The sequence below is a fragment of the Staurois parvus genome, unplaced genomic scaffold, assembly GCF_062004578.1.
Source record: "Staurois parvus isolate SC_StPar_1 unplaced genomic scaffold, SC_StPar_1.0 ptg000304l, whole genome shotgun sequence".
Classification (NCBI taxonomy): domain Eukaryota; kingdom Metazoa; phylum Chordata; class Amphibia; order Anura; family Ranidae; genus Staurois; species Staurois parvus.
The window spans coordinates 840,883-867,101 of NW_028318100.1; the positions used below are offsets into that span (position 1 = coordinate 840,883).

The 26,219-nt window shown below is 46.2% G+C and overlaps 1 protein-coding gene across 4 annotated transcripts in view; it reads right to left on the reverse strand.

The window, feature by feature from the left end:
- The window catches only part of TMC4 (transmembrane channel like 4), an 880,426-nt gene that overhangs the window by 799,478 nt on the left and 54,729 nt on the right, over positions 1–26,219 (reverse strand). For all 4 annotated transcript variants that reach the window (XM_089683320.1, XM_089683318.1, XM_089683319.1 and 1 more), the window contains one exon: positions 5,356–5,560. In XM_089683320.1, coding sequence (XP_089539446.1) covers positions 5,356–5,560 — 205 coding nt within the window. The remainder of the gene's footprint in view (positions 1–5,355; positions 5,561–26,219) is intronic.

Sequence of the window (26,219 nt, forward strand, 5' to 3'; positions counted from 1 at the left end):
AATGAAACAAAACATATATTCAGGCAGATCAGTTTAATGCGAGTCACCTGATACCTTACATCCCTAGATTACGTCTACCCGAGAGCAGAAAGCGATATCTCCTTAACCGTCCCAAGCAAATATGTCATATTTGGTGTCTGGACGTTCAGAATATCATTATGCATATTATCCTACCAGTGGATAGGATGCTACATGTACCTATGGAAAGTGATTGACCATGGTATAACTTGCAAAGGATTTTTGGTATTAGCCTTCCCAAATGAGGCGATTGGCCCTTGGCTTCAGTAGACACCCCCTGCTGGTAGACTAGAAAAGAGGCTGTCAGGCCTGTGAGAGAAAAGATGAAGAGATCTCCCTTTTAACATCAGGAACCAACTTTGGAAGAAACAGTACCCTTTTGTTCAGGACACTTGAATCTGCTTAAACCAAGGACTGTGGCAAGTATTCTACCGCTCTAAACTTCTTCCTGTTATCTCTCTGCTGTGTTATTGCTCTCTGTATATATATATATATATATATATATATATATATATTGGCTGCATCACCATTTTGACCTTTTTAGTAATAAATCCTATTTTCTGAAAAGTGTTGAACTGTTTCTAAAGCTCTTCAATGCCAACTAAGAATCCCTGTCTCTGAAGAGCGCTACCATGTGTTTTAAACTTCTGAATACATCTGCCTGCTGTGACAGTGTGTATACAGACGCTTATTCAAACATCATAGTGTTACTGCTAAGATTTGTGAGCTTCCTCTTTCTCTGTACAAAAAAGGTGGTGGTGGCAGTGTGAAGGGTTAATTACGTAATTAACATGACCCAGTAACAATCGCTCCCAGGCTGCGGCACAGATTGTGGTCCAGTGACCTGGAAAATCTTTGTGCAGGGTGCAGCTGAGCATGGCATTGTTACGCACGTAACAGTGCAGTTTTAGATTGGCTAGTCCTTCGGTCACAAGTTGGTGAGAAGGGCTGGGGGTCTGACGCCGCACCCGTCAGAGTGCTATCTTGGATAATTGTTTGTGTGTGTTGTTTTTGGACTTTGCCTTTTGGGCAGTGCCACTAGTAGGATATGGATGGCTGCTGCCTACTGTTCTCTTCAAGGAAGCCTGACTGCTTGAATACCTTCAAGCTTGCTGCCTTTCATCCTCTCCCTATAAGATTTCCACATGCAGTCTGCCACCTTATCCTTTACCACCTTTTCCTCACTGAAGAATACTTTGAACTGAGCTCTGGCTGTACATTCACTGTCCACTGATGCCTACTGCCTGTATCCTCCTTTATTGTCAGATAAGATTATGACTTGTGCATAATTGACCTTTTCCTCCTGTTGCAAGTCTGCTATGGAATATTCAAATAATTCCACACACTAACTTGTGATGCTATGATGGGATTAGCAGAGAAGGAAAAAGTGAACATGCATTATGGCAGACAAATGGCGGCCCTGCTCCTGGGAGGATGTAGGCATAGAAGGTTTTGTCAGCCTGTCAACTATCTACATGTGTTGTAGCTGTATTTGTCAACAACTTTGGGAAAGAAAAGGTAGGCATGCCCTACCTTTAGTTTGTGCATCCTAACACTACTATGTTCTGCAGGACCTGACCCCCCCCCCCCCCTCCCAAACACACACACACTTTACACAGAACCTTTACCTTCCATTTTAGGCCTCTCTGTCATTGTGGCATACTTTTTAGGAATATCTCAGTCATTTGGTGGATTCTTTTTCAGGGTTGTGTGTCACAAGTCTTCCTTCATATGTACAAGACACAGTTAACTTTCTAATAGTAATTTGATGGTTTAACTATACCTCCTGATGCTTTTCTGGTCAGCAATCTAGCTCCAAAACTCAGGACTATGCTCAGTGCATTCTTAGTTCATTAAAATACATTTGACTCACAATGTCTTTGTTTTGCCAACTCCCAGTACCTCCAGGCACAGAGTGTGGTGATGGGCACTTGCTGTGCTCCTGTACGTTTGTACCTGGGGGAGTGGGAGGAACAACTATTTTGCAGATGAGAAGTTGTTGTTGTTTACTGAGAAGGTACTTATTTGGCATTGACATATCAACAATATCTTTCAGTATGGGAGCTGCCTGTTCACTTGTTATCCAGTTTTTTTGAAAAGTTGAATTCTAATAACTTTAATCTGAAATTTTCATTGACATTCCATCAAACTAGTACTACACTTTTACTACTACACTACACATTAAGGTCATGGTCCAAGAGGATGGTCACCTCAGTAATGCCCTATATAGGAAAGATATTGCAGGGAACAATTTGCTTCGTGCACATAGTTTCCATACTACCCTCCTAATTAAATATATTCCCTATAGTCAGTTTTTCAGACTTAGGAGAAGAGGATTTCTTGATGCAGGCCAACCTTTAGTTAAATGTCTGCTAGATAGAGGCTATAGTCATAAATGTTTGAGGCTAAAATCATGGGATGACCTCCTATAATAATCAAGACTCATAAAGAATGTCTTCAAAGACATTGTCATTTCCTCATCACTGATCCTTTGGTGCATATATTGGTCCCCACTAGTCCAATGATCACCTCCCTTGATCAGGGATAAATTGGTTCATAGTAACTATCACATCTGTGCTAAAGGATATCTGTGTAGGATTTTGGGTTCATTTAGGTGTGGCAATTGTAACTTCTGTATGTTTATCAATATAAAAAAATACTTCAGACTTTACAATGGTGAACAGTATTTACTGTTCTATTACTGACTTGCAGCAGTTTCTATGTGGACAAAACAAAGAGGGAGTGGAGAAGGAGGATCCGGGACCATAAGTGTGCAATGAGAGTAGGCAATCTATGCCTGCCCTTGGGCAGGCATGTGGCTTGGGTCCACAACTACCACTTCCCAAATTTCATTTTCCCTGCGTTGGACCATTTACATCCCAATAGACATGTGCAATTTGTTTTGTTATGAATCAAAATTCAGATGAAAGTTGTTATTATTCAAAGATACGTATGTATCCGAATCTCCAATCACAACAGTAATGAATTTCAACAAAAACAAAATTATAATGAAAACAACAAATTCATTTGTATTCATTTGTTTACAACTTAAGAGGATTTTGTAAGTTCAATAATATGTGCAAATTTAATATAAATAAAGATAAGATGCTTGCTTAGTCCATTATGATATCCGAATTGACAAACTTCAATCAAATGTTGTACAATCAACTTAAAAAACTTTAAAAAGTCCAACGATGTGCATTTTCCCCACACCACCCTGTGATATGTGAATCCTTTGAGTGAGCACTTGATATCAAAGCAAACTCCCAGATTCTTCACCCCTTATGCTAGTAGAAAGAATGCACACTCACCAGAGGATAATGACCCCTTTTTACCAGTAGGTCAAATAACTCTACATCTCCTAAGGGTTCTTTCTCTTTAAGATGATCCCCAGATCCTCCTTCATTAAGTTGGCTCACTCAGATAAACTCAGTGATAAAGCAGGAGATATCCATTTAAAAAGCATCTTAGTGTAGTATTTATTGAAAATGAATGAATCAGATAAAAAGTATAAGAATAACACTCACATATTACAGTGCCTATAATACCGGCACCAGTGTATACAGCCTGTATTTGAATCATCTTACCACACTGCTCATGTTGGCCGGCGTACGTGCCAAGCCTCCTTCTCCTAGGCCAGGACGTGACATCATACAGGACACAGGAGTAGTGGCCCTTGCGCTTTTTTGAGTTTGTTTTGATATCAAGTATTCACTCAAAGGATCCACATGTCACAGTGGGGAAATTGCACTTCATTGGACTTTAAGTTTTTTAAGTTGACTGCATAACATTTCATTGTCATTTGTCAACTCGGATATCATTATGCATTAAGCAAGCATCTTATCTTTGTTTATTCTAAGTTTACTTTTTAATGTATGTGCACTTAAAAGGGCAGCTGCACATTTCATATTGGTAAAATAGGCTTACACAGTTTAAAGCATTTTTTAGTTCACACTTTATGGTGAACAGGGTGGCACCACTACATCAGTTGTATTTTTGCATCAATAATATGTGTTACACTCTGGATCCAAAGTCTGAAAACATCAAAGTCGCATGCAAAGTGCAAGCAAGTTATGAGAAATGTTGCATCAAAGTCCCAAGTAAGTTGCTGAAATAACACAACAAAACAAATGAATCCGAATCTTCTGAAATAACTTCCGAAAATGCAAATCAATTTGAAACAACAAATTTATGAAACAAACCTGAATATACAAAACAAATTCCAAAAATGAATCATTCTAACATAATTGATATGATGAAACAAAATTATTGACTTAATGAATGAATACAAAAATATACAAATTTTTTTGGTGCACATCTCTACATCCCAACCCTTACAGCGGTGACTGGGTTGTGGCTCTCCAACAGAGGGAACAAAGATGGATTTTTGAGTTAAACTGTGAGCTTTCAATCTATCTTGGAAAGCTACTCCTCAATAATTAAAGTTCAGTAAAAGGATTAAGAACTCATATTGTTTCTGCCTGATGTGTGGCTCACAAATGCATACGGATACATTACAATACACATTTAGGGTTATGTATATTGCACATTTATTTCTTTTGTATTCTTTTGGGAGATACATGACATCTCTGCAAAGTATGTATTATTATTTCTTTATACTTATATTAGTATATTGACGTGTTTATGAGTAATCATTTGTTTATTCTGATATGTACTTTTATTCATTATTATGTGCTTGTTTTGTAGGTGGTGCACCCCTTGCTGGATGTTGTTAAGGCTCCCCTGGCTGCAGTACTGCAGGCTTGGGGGTCTGTATAGTGGTGGCCCTAAAATGCAGGTTTTGTGCAATGTTTTATCCCTATGGGGACATTTGCAGTGGGGTGCTGATGAACATCTGGCCCCACTGTGCCCTTCCCTCTGTGTCCTCTGATATTCTTTCCGCTTTGGACACATTTGGGTGTTTCAAGATGGCTACCATGTGCCGCCAGTGAGCGGCACCATCTTGGAATGGAATGCTTGCATATGGTTTCTTAAAGCAGTTGCACTCTGTAAGTGCCTTTGTGCCAGAGCTTAATAAATAAGGTAAAGCTTCATTTTACAAAGAATACCCTATCACATGCAAAGGAAGTTTAAAAAACAGCCTTTTTGTTTGCACATGATCCAATGATGGAAATTAGCAGAGCTTCCTCTCATTTACTAAGCTCTGGAACAACAGTGCTAGCAGTGCACAGTCTATTTTACCTTTAGTAAATCAACTCCATTGCGTGCTAGGACAAGCCTAGAATTGGATTTAATACTATAGGATAGACATATTTTGTTTCTTCTTAGCAAAAATCTGAAAGTAAAATAAAACATATAATTAATGGTGCCAGTTACCTTATTTCTCTCCTCTTCTGCAAGTGTAAGCAAAGTTCTTTCACAGGCACGTCCTTGTTTTTTATGGGCTCATCTGTCCAGCTGTTCCTTAGGACATCTTCTTGCATAGACTGTGCTCCCACTATCCACACCAGACTTTCTCTGTCACAATGACAGAAGGCTGGCTCAGGAGATTCAGGGAATTTGTAGGGTTCGCAGCTTGATTCTGTCAAAAGTGTATATACAGATATTTATGTTATAATTATGTATGTACAGTATATACAGCTGCTCAAAGTGTGTGAGCCTTTAGGGCTTGCGTACATAGATGTTTGTTCTTTTTTCTTTTGACTAAGATTTGCAAAGCACTTTGGAAGAAGTTGGAACATACAGCCTATTTAATAGTTACATAGCTGGCAAGGTTGAATAAAAGACACCCATCCATTTAGTTCAGTCTGCGTAGGTGTGTGTATGTGGGTTTATGTCAATACCATTTCCTATATCCCTGTATATTGCATTTGATAAGATGGCCATCTTTATTATTATTATAAAGGATTTAGATAGCACAACAGTTTCTGCAGTGCTTTACAAAATGAAGGTAGACATTTACAGCTACAATACAATTTGGTACAAGAGAAAACAGAGGGCCTTGCTCATTAGAGTTTACAATCTAGGAGGGAGGGTTAAGTGATACAAAAGGTAATAGCTGTGGGGATGAGCTGATAGAGGAAATACAGTGAAGGAAATAAGTATTCGATCCCCTGCTGATTTTGAATGTTTGCCTACTCACAAAGAAATGATCAGTCTAAAAATCGAATGGTAGGTGTATTGTAACACTGAGAGACAGAATAGCAACAAAAAATTCAAAAGAAATGTATGTAACAAATGATGCACTGATTTGCATGTTCATGAGGGAAATAAGTATTTGATCCCCTATCATTCAGCAGGATTTCTGGCTACCAGGTGTCTTTCATACATGTCCACAAGAGCAATCCAAACAATCAGATTCCTTGTTCAAATATTTTATTGGCATTTTAACAAGGGGAAAAAGACATTGGTAATAGACATTTCTCAGACATGAAATCATAGACATTGGCAACTGTGGTAATAATGTTTTTACAAAGAAGGGGAGAGGAGGGGAATGTTGATATAACAATATGACGTTTCATATGACATAAGGTGGGTAAAAGCTATAAGCATAAGTATATACAGAATTTTGACAAATGGAGAAACAAGCTCCCCAATGCTTCGTAAGGGGAACATAACATGGGAGCATAGAGTTATACAGGATGGCTAGAGGGAAAGGGGTCACGGGGGAGAAAGAAAAAGAAAAAAAAATAAGGGGGGGGGGAGGGGGGGATAGGTCGGGCAGGTCAGAAGGAAAGTGGGGAGGGGTGGGATGAAGTAAATGACTCCACAAATGGCATCAGTGATTGGGGTAATATGTGAAATCGGTAGGAAATGGTACCAGAGTAGTATAAAGTACAAGTGTTTATCATGTGTTAAGAAGTGAGTCGTCAAAGTTTGGCGGGAGAAAACACTCTACCCAAGGGTTACAAACATTCAGGAATTTATGGATAGTATCTAGGATTGTAGCTACCACATTAGCGTGAATCATAGCCTGAGTAACTTTATTCTTAACAACCCAATGCTTAAGAAGGGAGATTTCCAAGAATTAGCTATGACCTGCTTGGCTGCTGTAGTAACTTGTAGAATAAGTTTGAATTGAGTTGTGTCATGGAAATTTTGTATTGTTGGTTGAACTTTAAATGTGTCATATATGAGTGTTATTCATATGTCTCTCGTGTGGCTTAATTAAAGCCCTGAAGGCTGCAATTCGGCCATGCGCATGTACAATGTATGTATTACAGTACTCAGCTCGGTAATGGATGAGATGGCAGATCTGCGCTTATAGACCGGCGTGTATACCACCACGGCATTCGATGCGAATGCCGCCGGCGGTAGGCCGCGGGCCTGTATCCACATATCAGCAGCATAGTACCACATGGACTCCGTGCCGCAAGGCGCAAAGCAGTACGAACTCCGCGTGTAGGCTTATGCATATCTTACAACCCATTACCAACCTGAAACTGTATCTGGATGGATGTGTTTTAATAAAGATCGTATTGGGCCCATCCAGGTACAGACTGGTGTTCCTAGGCGATGCTTGTACAAGGAATTTGTATACCAATAGGAGCTACTAGGACAGGAAGTATGCTCTCCATAGAGGGCTCGGGGGGGAAGGGGAGGAAGTCTGCTGACCTCAGAGGGCTCATGGGGGAGGACCAGTGATAGATAATAGGAAAGGCTATGCTCCAATCGGAATGTATATCCTGTGTATAGGCACTCCCCATTGCATTGTTCGGTGGGAGGGGATTGACCTTATTCATGTGGGGGGGGCGTGTGTCTGCTTGTAAATAAAAATCCGAGGCTGGAGTCAGATCGGGCCTTATGTGAATTCAAACATCATCCTGAGAGTGTCGCCTGATCATTCTTGGGTAACGGAGCTCCAATTCCCCACATTTCAACAGAGCTAACCCAGTTGGATGGGCAGGAATCGTGTAGTTTAGCTGCAGTCGTGGTAAGCAAGATTCGCACAGCTTTATGGGGGATTGCTGCGCATCCAACTGCGAGTACTCACGGTAAGGAGAAATTCGTTAAAAGCGAATTTCCAAGACAGTTTGGCGAGCCAGTGGATACTAACGCGAATTCTGCGATAGCTAACCAAGTTCGAGGGGGGAATGAGCCATCATGAACTAGCAAAAAGTATGCCGGCACATTTCAGGTCTCTCTGCCATTAAGAGGATCACTTTTTGCGCGTTCGTGTGGCTGATTTCGCTCTCTGTTAGCTAACGTGAGTTCCGCTTAACAAGGACCTATTTTGTCCTAAAATCTTGATTTGTGGGTGAAAGACAAGGGTTTTTCTCTGCTGAGAGCAGCAGAGGGGTGGGTTTGGTTGGCTGGATTTGGTCAAGTTTAAAAATCTTCCAACCAAAAATTAAACGGGTATATGTTTTAGCGGGTAAAAGTTGTTGCATGTTTAGGTAAGTATTTGCGGGCTGTAGGTACTGTGGTAATTGCTTTACCCCCCTCCACGTGAGGTAATTATTACAGTGCTGAAAGGTTTAGGTTAATTGTTAACTGTTGTAAGATCTTTGTGTGTATGTAGTCTGTGCAGTGTTTTGTCTGTACTCTGTTACATGTGCATGTTAGTGTGATATGTTGGTGTTTTATGTCCGTTCTGTGATCGTGCCAAATTGTGTTGTATGTGTGCTGTATATTGTTGTGTAATTGTCCAGTGTATGTTCTTTCCAAAAGTTTGTTTTATGTAAGAGGTTAGAGGCAATTTTGAGGCTAGTGTCTGCCGTGTGCTTTTTCTGGTGTCCATTTTACTGACTGCCATGTGCTTTCTCTGGTGGCCATTTTGTTGACTACCACATGTGCAGTAATCTCTATGCAATGTGTATGCAGCTTTCTATATGCATTTGACCCATATTGTGTTTTTAATCCAAATGTTTTACAGTTTAATTGGTTTGCTTTTAGCTTTAAATTTGCGTATTGCCGGCCAATTTAAAGTGTGTTAAGCGAGTTTTTCCCTCACGTGTTCCACATTTAGTGAGCGTGGTGAAGTCTGGGTTTTTGCACATAGATTTCTTGTATAGTGATTATGTTTTTCTTGTGTTTTTCTTGTTAAAAGTAGTTCCCTATTGTAAAGCGGGTTTGTTTTAAAGCTGCTGCGTCACGTGTTTCGCGTCCAGCAGACTTTTTGTGTAAACGCTTTTAGGTGGTTGCAGCGAAGATCGCAGGTGTAGTGCAGATAGTTTAGCGGTGCTGGTAGGAGCGATTTTCACGTCAGCAACCGGGGTTATTTTTGGCGCAGTTTTTCGGTTTACCTCTGTGTAATTGTTTTACTGCGAAACATCCCGTGTTTTTCATAAGGATCCACTTTGTCCTTTTTAACGGTTTTTCAGGTTGAAAAGGGGTTTTTCTGTGTGTATTAGGAAAATTTTTTTCTTTACACAAATTTCCTAAATGTCAGTTAGCAGGTTTCCGGGCAACCAGTGACCCCTAAGTAACATCCAAGAACCCCTCCTTTTGGTTTGACTTGTGTTAGCTACTGTGTGCAGGGAGAGAAAAGCCACTTTCATCATTGTGCGGTGTGGCCTGCCAAACACAGTGGGTGATGAGAACCACATCAATTACGCTGTGCGAGTGGGCGGTCCAGGGAAGTGTAACGCTTAGCCTTGTTACCACAAACACTTCGGGTGGTCAGGATCACATAAATTGCGCTGTGGGAGTGGGAGGTGTTCTCAGTCTGACCGCCACTTGATGCGCTTTGGGTGATCGATAAGAATCACATAAATTACGCTGTGCTGGGAAAGTGGTGGAATCAGGCCTCTCGGTAGGATCCCACCGAGTGCTCCAGGGGGTAAACAGGTACCCGGACGCGGGATATATACCAGTGACTAGTCACGATGGGCAGTAGTCAGTCCATGAAGAGAGAGGGGGAACCAGCCCTCTTCAGGGTAAGGACAGCTGCACAACTGATGAAGGTGAGTTTGGGGGGGAAGTCTACAGAACCCCTCAAAAGATGGAATAAATGGTCGAAGGGTACCAGATGGGAAATTCCCCGGGAAGGTACATTTGACGCATGGAGGTGGGAAAAATTCATCTCTGAATTTGAACCACGGATGCAGGCGTCAGAACTAGAGATCGTACAGCTATGGCTTCACAGGTCAATCCAATTAGGGAAGCAGGGCATACAGAAACTGGTGTTTGTCCGGAAGAACCAGATGAAGTATACCTGGCCTCCAGAGGGAATAAAACAGGAGGATCCAGTGTCAGAGGTGGAGGAAGCTCTTTCAGGGCTGACTATACTAAGGCAGGCAGGATCAGGGTCTGCTGGGGTTCCCGAACAACCAACAGTGGCTGAGATAAGTATAACTGCACCTGTCTCTTCTGTTAGTGACGTCACTCTTGACGTACCTTTCGTGTCTTCTGTATCTATGCCTCAGCCTCTACCTCTACCTCTACCTCTCCCTTCTCCCTGCTTCACCCCAGCTCCTTCTGTTTCCAACTACGAAGTCTTCTCAACAACCGATTTGCAGACTATCTGTGAATCAAGGGGAATAGACACCCGGTTAAGAAACAGGGCGGATTGCATCAAAGCGCTACGAACCACTGATCAGACCCCTGCCCCCCAGCTATACCCTGATCTGAGGGACCTCAAACCTGAAGGTGCAGTAAGCGAGGTGGTTAATCTAAGCCCACCGATGAAGCTGGGTCATCCCTTGCACTCTTCCCGGACGGAGGCCTATCCAGTCAGGGTGCAGCAATTTGAAGGTCCTCCCAATGCACAGGGGGAACGGACTTTAGGGGAACGGGTAGTTTGGCATGTCCCCTTCACCCCGGCAGAGATCCGCACTATTCTGGCTGAGCTCCCGGACTATCGAGTCAATCCGAGAGGATTTGCTCGAATGTTTGGACAAAACCAGTTCAGCTATGGTATGAGCGGGTCAGACTGTGCACAGATCCTGCGGGCTAAGGTGGGCATGGAAGTGGCCAGTACAGTGATTGCAGGGTGCTCTATAACCACTCATGAGGAGATGACTTCAGGGGGCAAAGAGTTCTGTACACAGCTAAAGGCAAAGCTTCCAGAAATGTATGGTGCTACCTCTACTACGGACATGATGAAGCTCACCCAGGGTCCTAATGAGGAAAGCGCCTGCTTCTGGCGCCGTCTCAAGCAGACGGCACTGGATGCGGATCTGGAAGTTGGACCTGATGCTCCAACTGAAGGGGTAAAAGTGACCGCGACGCACATTCTGTTGCGGGCCAAATTTTTGGAAGGCATCAATATCAAAATTCGGGAAAGGCTGGTTCTGGCCCGACCCGAATATAATGAGATGTCTATCCCTGCTATCCTTTCCACTCTTGCGGCAATAGAGAGGGAAATGGATAGAAGAAAACAGGACAAGGCCAAAGTTCTTATGTCCCAGACCCCACACGAAAAACCAAGGGATCTGGGTCACAGGAAGGATAGGCCCCCTCCCAGGTGCTTCCAGTGCCACCAAACGGGCACATGAGGAGGAGCTGTCCCCAATTACCTAAAGGTCGGTGGCAGTTCATTCCTGATGAGTCCTCCGCCCGTCACCACAATGGTAAGTAACTCCTATGAATCCTCATAGGAAGTTGACAAATCGGTGTCGGCCCAGGTCCATCTTTTTCTAGAGGAATTAAAATATCCCCTCCCTTGCCTCACCGACACCAGTGCAGCAAGAACGGTCTTGCGAAAACAGGACATCCAAGGCAAGGTACCCCTCTCAGGGGAAAGCCCTCCTAACCCCTACTAACCTCACTATCAAACGATGCACTATTCTTAACCCAGCTTCTCTTCTTCCTGTGTCGGAAGATGAGAAGGGGGGGAGGACAGCAACGACAGTGCTGAATTTTGCAACCCGACTAACAATACTAACACCTCTTCTGCTAACATGTCTTCTTTGTCCACTACTAACCTCTCTTCCAAAGGACACGACTACATTTCTTTGGTGGAACTGGAGTCAGCGGCGACACACCCCATATCACCCTGAGAGTAGCGGTAAGGTTGAACGTCTCAACAGAATCCTTAAAAACAGGATCTCTAAAATAATGGCCGATATCCAAAAACCTTGGCCTGAGTGTCTCCCCATTGCCCCCTATTCCATCCAGAATGCCCCTCGGCAACCACATGGGCTGTCACCCTACGAGGTGTTGTTTGGGGGACCTCCCAAAACAGGGTTGTACTTTCCTCAACAGTTGTCTTTGCATTCACAGCTTACAGGTTACGTGCAATCTCTGCAACGGGAGCTGCAGAAGATACACCATCGGGTTCGCGAATCGCTCCCTGATCCAAATGCAATAACAGGTGTTCTTTCTATTGAGCCAGGTGATTGGGTCGTCCTAAAGAAACATCAAAGAACCGGACTCGAGCCACGGTTCACCGGACCATACCAAGTCCAGCTGACGACACCTACCTCACTCAAGCTCGAGGGACGAGACAACTGGGTGCACACAAGCCACTGCAAGAAGCTTTTCAGCTACACCAGAGAATGAGGGGTGTCATTTTCCTTTTTCTTTTTGTTTGTATGTCTTACATGTGTGTGAACGGAGGAAAAGACGGCAGATACCCCAACCTTTTATTTAAAATGCATCTGCGTTTAGCCAGAATCGCCAACAAAACCAACTGTTGGGTATGCTCTAAGCCCCCACCCAGTCATCACATGTCCGCAATGGCCGCTGTTCATGCCCTATATGACATCCGTGTCGGCATGAAAAAGCAAGGGACCCCTGGTCAGCCCCCACGGAGACATTTGTCGGTAGAACTTAATGACACATTTTTAGCAGGTAACATCAGTTTTAGCACCAATATTAGCTCTAGCTCCTGTAGGACCCTCGTCAGTCCATTATGGGTAACTGGGCAGCTAGGCAGCCCTCAGGTGTGCTTTAACATCAGCTTTGGCACAGGTAACAAGTTTGTTGGGACTACCACCTGTGAGGGAGGTATAGCTGTCAATCTGACTAACCAGACTTCCCTTCTGAGTAACCACACTGACCGACCAGACCATGTTTGTTGGAAGGACGGATGTGATGTGCAGACTGAGGGAGCAATCCCCCAGTCTGTGCAACTGTTGCTCAGTGCCAGAGGCCGAACGAGGAACTCCTCCTGCTCTGCTCTGACAGGTCCATACTATTTTCTGTGTGGTTCGGCAGCCTATAGAACATTTCCCCAGAACGCAGAAGGTTTGTGTGCCCTCATAAAGCTAGTCCCCGCATCCTATGTAGTGATGGATCATAAAGAGTTGATGGTCCACAAGAAGGTAAGGATGGCAGGGAGAGTTCGCAGGGAGCTGTTCTCTGAGGGCGACCAGGCATGGGCTTGGTTCCCCTCATGGACAGGTTGGGGAATAGAACTTATGAAGCGCCTGAACAATTTTTCAGTCATCGTGGATAGTATGTTTAACGAGACCGTAGAGGCTGTCAGAGAAATTGCCCAAGAACAACGGCAGATGGGAATTTTAGTGCTTCAGGAGAAGATGGCCCTTGATTACCTTTTAGCCGCCAAAGGGGGGTTCTGTGAGTTCATCGGAGAGGATTGTTGTACTTGGATAGAAGACACCGATGACAAGGTCCAGGCCCATATGGACAAAGTTAGTGAACTACAGGGAAAAGCTAGAGCTATAGCTAGTGAGGGTTGGAATCCATTCAAGGGTTTGGGAGATTTCCTGTTCTCCATCGGATCTTGGTTGAAGGAAGTGGGAGTGTATATCCTGATGCTTCTCTTTTTCCTCTGCCTCTTATATGCCGCGGTGAGATGTTCCTGTTGCCTCATCGACCGTGTAAGCCAAGCTCGGGCAGACGACCACATCTCCATGCCCGCTCCTGGGATCCCACTCCAACCACTGATCGGAGGAAGACCTCACCAACCAACCACCTTCTCTGCAGATTACGTCCTGGCTTCCCTCTAATTTATCTCCCTGAAGACCACATTCTCCAAGACCTCCAAGCAAGCTTCAAGCTTCATCATGGTTTGTGTCTGCGATTTGGAAAACTGTCTGGGTCGAGACCAGCCTTGTGTGGCCCCGTCTGCAGGGGCAATTTGAGAATCTGCTGCTGGATCTCCCCAGACCACCATGGGATCACAAGCCTTATTCATACCACAAGTTTGTTTGTGGTTTTTGCAAGAGCCTTCCTGTAGTGAAGGTTCCAACGCTCTTGAGGATCATTGCTTCAATCAAGCCTGTTTGCGTTGAGTCTGCGTCGGGTCTTGTTGTTTCAGGTACCCCGTGGAGCTTTATTCTCAGGGACAACTACAGGAACTCTGGTCTAAGAACAACTCTTTGAGGTTTTGAGACTACACCCATCAAGCTGAAGAAGATCAAGAAGGGACACGAGGAGAATATGATAAAACAGGAGCGAATGTCATGGAAATTTTGTATTGTTGGTTGAACTTTAAATGTGTCATATATGAGTGTTATTCATATGTCTCTCGTGTGGCTTAATTAAAGCCCTGAAGGCTGCAATTGGTCCATGCGCATGTACAATGTATGTATTACAGTACTCAGCTCGGTAATGGATGAGATGGCAGATCTGCGCTTATAGACCGGCGTGTATACCACCACGGCATTCGATGCGAATGCCGCCGGTGGTAGGCCGCGGGCCTGTATCCACATATCAGCAGCATAGTACCACATAGGTAGTATAGTTAGCTGCATATAGATCTGATAAATTGGAAGTCAGTTTTATACCCAGGAAAGGAATAGAGTGTTGTGATCAGGAAAATGGAAGGATCAGTTTCAAATGAGCCAGATCTCTAGGGGGGAGTGAGATAGAGTGCTATTGATTTCTGGGGATTAATTAAAAGGCCAGAGAGTGAGCTAAACCTCTCAAGGAGCTGGAGGAGAGAAGGAGAAGAAGTCAAAGGGGAAGTGAGAAAAAGTAGAACATCATCCGCAAAAAGACATAATTTGTGATGAGAGCCACCTATGTCGAGTCTACGAACATCTGGATTAGCCCTAATCAGAAGGGCCAATGGTTCTATGGCCAAGGCAAAGAATAGGGGGGACAGAGGGCAGCCCTGTCTTGTGCCAGGGGAAATTGGAAATTAAGCAGACCTATGTCCTAGATATCGGATTGTGGCTGAGGGCTCACGATAAAGTGAGAAGATCCAGCTTAAAAAGTGAAGGCCAAAGCCCCATCGACGCAGAATGTAGTGCAGGTATGGCCACGAGACTGTGTAAAATGCCTTCCGGATGTCTAGGGACAGAAAACAGGCGGGAATATTGCAAGATTTAGCTATGTGCACTAGGAGAGTTGCACGTCTGACGTTATCCCTGGCTTGTCGAGTTGGAATGAAGCCCACTTGGTCATTATGGATTAGGGATCCTATACATGAGTTGAGGCATGTGGATATAATTTTAGCTAGTAGTTTGATATCTATATTGAGGAGGCAGATTGGCCTATAATTGGACCACTGTGTGTCGTCCGAGTTTGGTTTTGGGATCATTGAGATGTTGGCTTGCACTGTTTCTGGGTTGAAGGTTTGGCCCGATAGTATGGCATTGAAAGCGTTAGTAAGGAAAGGCGTTAGGAGGTGGGCAAATTTTTTGTAGTATGTTGCGGAAAAGCCATCAGGTCCTGGGCGGTTTACGAAGCTTTAAAAATTTGATAGTGTTTAAAGTTTCTGTTTGAGTAATGGGCCACTCCAGTGCTGTCAGTTGGTGCTCCGAAAGCTTTGGGAAGGAGAGGGGGGCCAAGAGGGTGTCAGCCTGGGAAGGGTCAAAGGTTGTAGAGGAAGAATAGAGTCATGAGAGAGGTTTGTGGAAGACTTGTAAGATGCGTTCTGGGTTACTAGTGGGGTTGCCAGAGGATGTGCGTAATCAAATGGGTTTGGTGATCTGATCAAGCCTACAGAGCGAAAGAGCTAAAAAGGTAACAGGTTTATTTGCTTTTGTGTAATATTTATGCCGGGATCTGCAAAGTGAGAGCTCCGCCTGATCTGTAAGTTGAAGATCAAGGGCCAATCGAGACCGTTCCAGGGCTTCTCGGTTGTCTGGGGAAGGGGTCACCTGGAAGGCTTGATGAGATTGGTTGTAGGTTTGTTCAAGGAGAAGGCGTTGTTGTCTTTTCTCTTTATTTAAAAAGGACACTTTGCTAATGCAGAACCCATGTAACCCAAAGTAGGAGAGGGGAGATGTCTGCGGTTTGGTTTAGAGATAGGTAGTCTTTAAGAGCGGCTTCGATATCCGTGCAATGTGTCGGGTTTGCTAATAGGTTGTCGTTGATGATCCAGGAGGAGTCAGGAGGGGATGGAGCCAGGGAGGAGATGGAAGTAAGTACAGCGCTGTGATCCGACCAGGGAATTGGGAGAATTTCAGAGGCCAATAGTTCGGGGGGAAGAGCTAGCAGTCATGAGGATGTGGTCTATTCTTGAAAAGGTCTTATGAGGATGAGAATAGAAAGTATATTGGCGCTTTATCAGGTTAAGTTCTCTCCAGGTATCTATCATGGAATAACACTGTAATATGGCTTGGAAGGTTTGTTTGGAGGTGGGTGGGTGGGTGGGGGGGTTAAGGGGACTTGTCTAGGAAGGGGTATAAGGTACAGTTTGTATCTCCGCAAACTGAGTACCACATTTATGGTGGTCAATAACCGATAATAGATGAGAGAGAAACAGTAGGGGACCTTGGTTCGGGGCGTAGTATTTAGCGATGGTGACTTCTACGTCCAAAAGTTGTCCGGTTAGCAGGAGATAACGACCTTCAGGATCTTTTAATCTCATTATACAATGTAAAAGGTGTTGTGCGATGGAAGGCAAGGAGTACCCCTCTGTGTTTGGTTGCGTCAGAGGCTGTGTAGACCTGTGGGTAGTGGGGGCCAAAGAACTTGGGAGTAGAGGTAGGAGTGTAGTGTGTCTCTTGAAGGCAAACTATATGGGCTTTATGTGATGAAAAGGAGCGGAATGCCTTATTGAGTTTCTGTAGTATGTTGAGACCTTGAACATTCAGTGTGAGAATATTTAAAGAACCCATGTGGAGAGTGTATGGAGTATTGGATAATAAGGTATTACCAGCTGAAAGGGAATCTGGTAGTCATGGTAGAAATCAGTTGGGTGGCATAGGAGGCTAGACAGAGTTGTGGAGTCATGTAGGAGGGAGGGGGGAAGTATAGAGTTAGGGAAAGGTGTCAGGAGGAGGATGTAGAGGGCCAAACTATTACTATTATTATTATACAGTATTTATATAGCGCCAGAAGGTTTGCTCAGCGCTGTACATTATAGTGGGGGACAGAACATGAGACAATACAGTAACAAAACAATACACGAGGGGTTCGAGGGCCCTGCTCTTTCGAGCTTACAATCTAGGAGGGAGGGGATAGAGGTACAGGAGGAAGTGGCTGTGGGGGATGGAGTGGTAGGAGGAGTGGAGAAGATCGGCTGTTAAGTGAGGATGGGGTAGGCTTCCCTGAACAGATGGGTTTTCAAGGTGCGCCTAAAGGTGAGGAGGGTAGGTGATACTAGGCCAAGGAGGTGGTCCCCGGAGTCACCCAAAAATAGGGTGGTCTAGGGAACAGTAGTAGCCCAAGCAGTATTAAAGTTACAATACTACAGGGGCTAGGGGTGGGTGCACAGGTACGCGGGCCATGGGGACGACAGCATATGGACAAATATATGTGGTGAGATCCTGGGGAAAAGACAGTAACGTTGGTTCTCAAAGGAACCAGGGGGTCCTGAGTCCAGGCGGCCTCGGCCATCAAGGTAGGCCAGTAGAGATGAGAAGATGTAATCTCTCGTGCCGCCAGAACCGAGGTCTCCGTACACATGTTCAAACACAACCATTAAAAAGTAGTGCAACAAGTAGCATGTAAGGCACAACAAGCTCTCAAAACATAGGAGAGAAAAGAGTCAAGATAACCTTTAACTTACGGGAAAAATAAAAAGGAATTTTCCCAATACATGTAAATACATAAAGAAAAAAGACAAAATGACAATATGGGCCCTGAGGGCTAGCATAAAGATACATGACATCTGCATCTGAGTGAGGGATGAGAAGAACAGACACCATGGGTGTCAACTTCTGCATTGGCAAAGTTCAGCGTTGTCATGCGTGGGTGATAAGGTCGGAGTTGATTGGTGAGACTCAGTCCATGGAATCTTGTGGAGACGGAGCAGGTGATGAGAAATGCCCTTGTTTGTGGGTGTTGAGTTGACCGTTGGTGAGGTGTGGAGGGTGGGATTACTGCAGTGAGCAAGGCGCAGATTGCCATCTGGAGCCTTCAGACGGTGTTGCTGATGGATGTAGTTGGAGGTTCCGCAGGGTGTCCAATAATTCGTCAGGGGTCTGGCAGGTGTAGTCTTGGGTTTGGTAACAGAAACGCACTGCGAAGGAGAAGCTCCATTTATATCGTATGCCATGTTGCTAAAGCACTTGCAGATGAGGATTCATAGCCCTGCATTTAGCGATAGTAGTGGGGCAGAAGTCTTGAAACAATTGGTAGGTGTGACCCTGGAAAATTAGAGATTCTGCATTGCGGGCTGCTTGTAGGAGTTGCTCTTTAGTGCGAAAAAAGTGGAGTTTGGCTCCTCTGTCCATTTCCAGGCGTTCTATTTCAATAGCAAGCTCTTGGAACAACGCTGTGACGGTTGATTGGACATCAATGACCGATTCTGGGAGGCCACAAATTCGCACATTTGAGCGCCTAGCCCGGGTTTTCAAAGTCGCGGAGAAGGTCAAGGAAATCTGCATGTGTCTGAAATTAGGTCTTCCACTTTCTGTTCCAGGTCAACAGTGCGTTGCCCTATTTCGCGGATTTCTCTGGAAAGCTTGTCTGTGATGCGGTTAGAGGTTTGTTTCAGGGCTTTGTGTAACATTTTTTCAAAGCACATGAAAAGGTCAGGAGTAGAAGCGTGTGTAGGCGTCTCTGGGTCAATATCTGACTCGCCATCAGATGTACAGGAATGGCTGGGCTGCGCTGTTTTCAGGGCTGCATATGTCTGTGCAGCTTACTTGCTGCCAGGAGAAGGTGCTGTGGCCATCTTGGAGGAGGCTCAAGCCAGGGCCTCCTTAATGGGCTTTCTGGGTGGCGGAGCCTGATGTCTGGGCGCTCCCCTGACCATGCTGGTACGTGCCAGGGTGGTTGCCATGGAGACCAAAGCCACTTATTTTGCTGTGCGGGCCGGGATCTATGTACGGGCGGCTGTCTTCCCTGCGGTATGATGGAGCCTCAGGGAGACATGTCTGTCCCGCCGGCCGCGCAAGCTCACCTTCCAAACAATCAGATTCCAAACTATCCACCATGGCAAATACCAAAGAGTTGTCCAAGGATGTCAGGGACAAGATTGTAGACCTGCACAAGGCTGGACTGAGCTACCAAACTATCGCCAAGCAGCTTGGTGAGAAGGTGACAGTTGGTGCAATCATTCGCAAATGGAAGAAACACAAAACAACTGTCAGTCTCCCTAGGTCTGGTGCACCATGCAAGATCTCACCTTGTGGAGTGTCAATGATCATGAGAACAGTGAGGAATCATCCCAGAACTACACATGAGGATCTTGTCAATGATCTCCAGGCAGCTGGGACCACAGTCCCCAAGAAAACAATTGGTAACACACTACGCCGACAAGGATTGAAGTCCTGCAGTGCCCGCAAGGTCCCTCTGCTCAAGAAAGCACATGTCCAGGCCCATCTGAAGTATGCGACTGAACATCTGAATAATGCAGAGGAGGACTGGTTGAAAGTGTTGTGGTCAGATGAGACCAAAATCGAGCTCTTTGATATCAGCTCAACTCGCCGTATTTGCCTATGACCCCAAGAACACCAACTGTCACATACCTGATTGGAGACTGAAATGACGAGGTCGGCCTCACTTGCATCACTAGCCCTGACCCCACTGGAAGTGGAACAGAGGGTGTCTAGGAACCAGGGGAACAAGAGCGCCACCATATGTTGTTTGCAGCTCTTGCAGCTTTAGACTTTGGAAGACTGATGAACCTCCGATTCAGGAACAGTAGTGATATGCAGAGCTGGTATGGTAGGCCACCAGGTATGCACCAGAGCAAGGCAGGAAGCTGGGATGGGAGACAGGAGCAATGTCATAGGAATAGCCGGGGTCATCAATGGGCGGACAGCGAAGTACCAAATCATAAGCAAGCCAAAGTCAGGAACAAGTATCAAGCAGGAGAGTAATCAAGAGTCAGGTCAGGAACAAGCCGGGTCAGCAACAAGGAAATCACACAGGAATGAGCAGGAAATGGGGAACAGCTGAAGACCAGTCAGCACTCAGCATTGACAGAGGCACCTTTTAAATAGTCCGTCTGGCGCCAATCTTCACCGTGCATGTGCACGTGCGTGATCGCTCATTTCTGTGCGCATGCGCACTTCTATTCGCCAATCGTCTCACCGGGATTCCCTTACACCATCCCAACTGTCAAACATGGTGGTGGAAACATTCTGCTTTGGGGGTGTTTTGCTGCTAAGGGGACAAGACAACTGCACCACATCAAAGGGACGATGGACGGGGCAATGTACCTTCAAATCTTGGGTGAGAACCTTCTTCCCTCAGCCAGGGCATTGAAAATGGGTCGTGGATGGGTGTTACAGCATGACAATGACCCAAAACACATAGCCAAGGCAACAAAGGAGTGGCTCAAGAAGAAGCACATTAAGGTCCTGGAGCGGCCTAGCCAGTCTCCATACCTTAATCCGATTAAAAATCTGTGGAGGGAGCTAAAAGTTTGAATTGCCAAACGTCAGCCACCAAACCTTAATGACATGGAGAGGATCTGCCAAGAAGAGTGGGCCAAAATCGCTCATGAGATGTGTGCAAACCTGGTGGCCAACCACAGGAAACGTCTGACCTCTGCGATTGCCAACAAGGGATTTGCCACCAAGTCATGGTTTTTGAAGGGGATCAAATACTTATTTCCCTCATGAACATGCAAATCCGTGCATAATTTGTTAGACATGCATTTCTTGTGAATTTTTTGTTGCTATTCTGTCTCTCAGTGTTACAATACACCTACCATTGATTTTTAGACTGATCATTTCTCTGATCATTTCTTTGTGGCAAACATTCAAAATCAGCAGGGCATCACATACGTATTTCCTTCACTGTAAAAGGCAGTTTACTAGTTAGAAGCAGGATAGGCTTCTTTGAAGAGAAAGGTTTTCATGGATCGTCTAAAGGTGGATAGATTAGTAGACAGCTGGACAAATTGGGGTACGGAGTTCCATAGGATGGGAGAAGCTCTGGAGGCAATCATGGGATGAGGTGACTCAGGAACTAGAGAGCAGAAGGTCTTGGGAGGATAGAGAGCAGAAGGTTTTGGCAGGATTGAAGAGAACGGTTTGGTTGATATTTTGAGACCAGGATGGTGATGTAGCTGGAGGCAGAGTTGTGGATGGCTTTGTAAGTTGTTAGTATTTTTAATTTTAGTCGTTGGGCAAGTGGAAGCTACTGGAGGGATTGGCAGAGAGGGGTAGCAGACACTAAACGATTGGTAAGGTGGATAAGCCAGGCAGCAGTATCCATGATAGTTTACGTGAATGTTATAGCGTTTACAAATGGCAGTATAGATACTGAATACTTTTGCCTCCAAACTCCTTGAACATCCAGCTGCCAGGCTTATCCACCTTACCAATCGTTTAGTGTCTGCTACCCCTCTCTGCTAATCCCTCCACTGGCTTCCACTCGCCCAACGACCCTGAACCTCATTTTCTCCCACCTCTGTACCCTCCACCACTTCACTAACACCCCTTTCCCTCTCTCTGACCACCACTCCTCACGTTCTCTATCTCCCCATCCTCTAACAACCCCCCAAAAGCGTCAAACCATCACCAGCCATAACCTCCGCAACCTGAACTCGGCAGCTGACCGTCTGTTCGACAGTATCCTTCCACTGTCATGCCCTGACCTGGCCACTACTACGTACAACGACTCACTGTCAGCTGCTCTAGACTCCCTGGCACCCCTAACCACACGTAACATCAGACCCAGACCGCTTCAACCCTGGCAGAATGACCATACTAAATGTCTCAAACGACGCAGTCGCGCGCTGGAGCGATTATGGCGCAAAACCAGGTCCCCTCGAGCGTTCTCCCTCCACAAATCCACCTTCCTCACTTACACCTCCTCCCTCCATGCTGCCAAGTAGGCCTACTTCGTAACTCTTATTAACACCCTCTCCACCTGTCCTCGCCGGCTCTTCCCCACTTTCAACTCCCTGCTCTCTCCCCCCCCACCTCCACTCAGTACCTCACTCACCGCCCACGAGATTGCCAATCATTTCCAAAACAAGATTGACGCAATCCGTAAGGACATTGTCAATTCACAATCTACCTCTCCAACTAGCCTCCCCCCCTCAACTCTCCCCTCCTCTGACCTCGCAACCACACTGCCCCCCACCACACCTAATGTCCCGCACACTATAACCTCCCCAACACTCCGCTCCTTCAGCCCTGCTACCACTGAGGAGGTCACTAAGGTCTTCTCAGAAACCCGCCTCTCCACCTGCCCCCTGGACCCTATCCCCTCTCAACTCCTCCGGTCACCCCCCTCCTCCATCATCCGCTCCCTCACCCACATCTTCAATCTCTCCCTCTCTACTGGCGCATTCCCCTCCCCCTAAAGCACGCGCACATCACCCCCATACTCAAAAAACCCTCCCTGGACCCCACTGACCTGAACAACCTTAGACCCATCTCCCTGCTGCCACTCACTTCCAAGCTCCTTGAGCGCTTAGTCTACAATCGCCTAAGCGCCCACCTTACTAACAACAACCTCCTTGATCCACTACAGTCCGGCTTCCGTCCCATACAGTCCACTGAAACCGCCCTCCTCAAAATCACTAACGACCTGCTAACCGCCAAAGCTAACTGCCACTACTCAGTCCTCCTACTCCTCGACCTCTCCGCGGCCTTCGACACAGTCGACCACCCCCTACTCCTTAATAAACTACACTCCCTTGGCATCAGGGACTCTGCTCTCTCCTGGTTCTCCTCTTACCTATCCCAACGCTCCTTCAGCGGTACCTATAACGCTGCCACCTCCCCCTCTCTGTTGGGGTCCCCAAGGCTCTGTCCTCGGACCCCTTCTCTTCTCCATCTACACCTCCTCCCTTGGCAAACTTATACACTCCCACGGCTTCAACTATCACCTCTACGCCGATGACACACAAATTTACCTCTCCACCCCTCACCTCACCCCCTCAGTCTCCGCCCGCATCACCCACCTCCTAAACGACATGTCAGACTGGATGTCGCTCCATTTCCTCAAGTTAAACCTTTCCAAAACCGAGCTCCTAGTTTTCCCCCCAGCCCGCGCCCCCCTACATCCTTTCCATCATGACCAACAACGCCAACATCAATCCCACCCCGCAAGCCAAAGTCCTAGGTGTCACCCTGGACTCAAACCTTTCCTTCCAACCTCCTGTCCAATCACTAGCAAATTCATGCAGGCTCCACCTCCGCAACATCTCCAAGATACATACTTTCCTAACCCCAGACACCACTAAACAACTCGTACACTCCCTTATTGTCTCACGCCTAGACTACCGCAACTCCCTTCTCACTGGCCTACCCCAACGCAGGCTATCCCCGCTTCAGTCTATCCTGAACTCAGCGGCTAGACTCATCCACCTCACCAACCAGTCCACTTCTGCCACCCCCCTCTGCCTATCCCTTCACTGGCTCCCGATTGCCCAACGCATTAAATTAAAATTACTAACTCTGACATACAAAGCCATTCATAACACTGCCCCAAACTACCTCACCGACCTGATATCAAAATACCACCCTTTCCGTGCCCTTCGCTTCTTATAAGACCTCCTACTCTCTAGCTCCCTGGTCTCCTCCTCCCACGCCTGGCTGCAGGACTTCTCCAGGACTTCCCCCATCCTCTGGAACTCCCTACCCCAATCCATCAGACTGACACCTACCCTCCTCACCTTCAGGCGCTCCCTGAAAACCCACCTCTTCAGGGAAGCCTACCCCACCCTCACTTAACAGCCATTCTCCTCCATTCCTCCTACCACTCCATGCCCCACAGCCACTTCCTCCTGTACCTCTACCCCCTCCCTCCTAGATTGTAAGCTCGAAAGAGCAGGGCCCTTGAACCCCTCGTGTATTTTATTGTTACTGTATTGTCTCATGTACTGTCCCCCCACTTTATTGTACAGCGCTGAGCAAACCTACTGGTGCTAGATAAACACTATATAATAATAATATAATAATGATGGACTGGAGGGGAGATAGCCTATGTAAAGGTAAGACAATGAGGAGAGAGTTGCAGTAGTCAAGGCGAGAGATAACCAGGGAGTGAATTAGGAGCTTTGTAGTATCATTGGTTAAAAAGGGGCATATTCTGGAGATGTTGCGGAGGTTGAGACGTCATGATTTGGACAGGGATTGGATGTGGGCCTGAAAGGATAGTTCAGAATCCAGGGTTACCCCTAGCACCCTGGCATGGGTTGATAGTTGTGCTATTAATCTTAACAGAGAAATCAGGGGAAGAGGTACAGGGGGAGGAAATATTATGAGCTCAGTTTTGGATAGATTGAGTTTTAGGACACTGTGGCCCTGATTTACTATTGTGCCTGGGCGCATTTCCGTGGGCGAACATCTAATTTTTATGAGCGACCGTCTACTTTTACCCCAGAATGAGATTTACTATTGAGCAGCGTCCATAAGTAGACGCCCAATCGAATTTACTAACGAGACACACGCCCGGAATCAGTCACAAAGCAGACTTGCTAAAAGGCACATCTAACACCATGAAAAATCACTGCAGAGACATGTTCACTTTGAAATTTGCTTTGCCAAATATTATTATTATTATTATTATACAGTATTTATAAAGCGCCAATAGTTCACTCAGCGCTGTACATTACAAAGGGGGACAGAACATGTGACAGAACAATACCAATACAATGCAAAACATGAGGGGATCGAGGGCCCTGCTCTTTCGAGCTTACAATCTAGAAGGGACGGGATAGTGGTACAGGAGGAGATAGCTGTGGGGGATGGAGTGGTAGGAAGAGTGGAGGAGGTCGGTCAAGTTAGCAGGGGGTAGGCTTCCCTGAAGAGATGGGTTTTCAGGGTGCGCCTAAAGGAGAGGAGAGTAGGTGATAATCTGATGGGTTGGGGCAGGGAGTTCCAGAGGATGGGTGACACCCTGGAGAAGTCCTGGAGGCGGGCATGGGAGGAGGAGACCAGGGAACTAGAGAGAAGGAGGTCTTGTGAGGAGCGGAGTGTGCGTGCTGGGTGGTACTTGGATATTAGGTCGGTGATGTAGTTCGGGGCAGTATGGTGGACAGCTTTGTACGTCAGTGTTAGGATTTTAAATTTGATCCGTTGCGCAATCGGAAGCCAGTGCAGGGATTGGCAGAGGGGGGTGGCGGAAACGGAGCGGTTGGAAAGGTGAATGAGTCTGGCAGCCGTATTCAGGATCGACTGAAGCGGGGATAGCCAGTGGCGAGGCAGGCCAGTGAGGAGGGAGTTGCAGTAGTCGAGTTGTGATATGATGAGGGAGTGGATGAGCTGTTTAGTGGTTTCTGGGGTTAGGAACGTGCGGATTTTGGCGATGTTGCGGAGGTGGAGTCTGCACGAGTTTGTTAAAGATTGGACTTGGGGCTGGAAGGATAGGTTGGAGTCCAGAATGACACCAAGTACTCTGGCCTGCAGGGCGGGTTTGATATTGGCGTTGTTGGATGTGATGGAGAAGTCAATGGGGGGTGGGGTTCGGGCTGGGGGGAAGACAAGAAACTTGGTTTTGGAGAGATTCAGTTTAAGGAAGTGGAGCAACATCCAATCTGATATGTCGCTCAGTAGGTGTGTGATTCGGGCAGAGACCGAGGGGGTGAGGTGGGGGCTTGAGAGATAGATTTGTGTGTCGTCGGCATAGAGGTGGTAGTTGAAGCCGTGAGAGTGTATGAGTTGGCCAAGGGAGGAGGTGTAGATGGAGAAGAGAAGGGGCACGAGGACAGAGCCTTGAGGGACCCCAACAGAGAGGGGGAGTGAGGGGGAGGTGGTAGCATTATAGGTAACGCTGAAAGAGCGTTGTGACAGGTAGGATGAGAGCCAGGAGAGAGCAGAATCTCTGAGGCCGAGGGAGTGTAGTATTTTGAGGAGGAGGGGGTGGTCAACTGTGTCGAAGGCCGCAGAGAGGTCAAGGAGTAGGAGCACTGAATAGTGGCCATTAGCTTTGGCGGTTAGAAGGTCGTTGGAGAGTTTGAGTAAGGCGGTTTCGGTGGAGTGTAGGGGACGGAAGCCGGACTGTAGGGGATCGAGGAGGTTGTTGTCGTTGAGGTGAGAGCATAGGCGGGTGTAGACGAGGCGCTCTAAGATTTTAGATGTAAA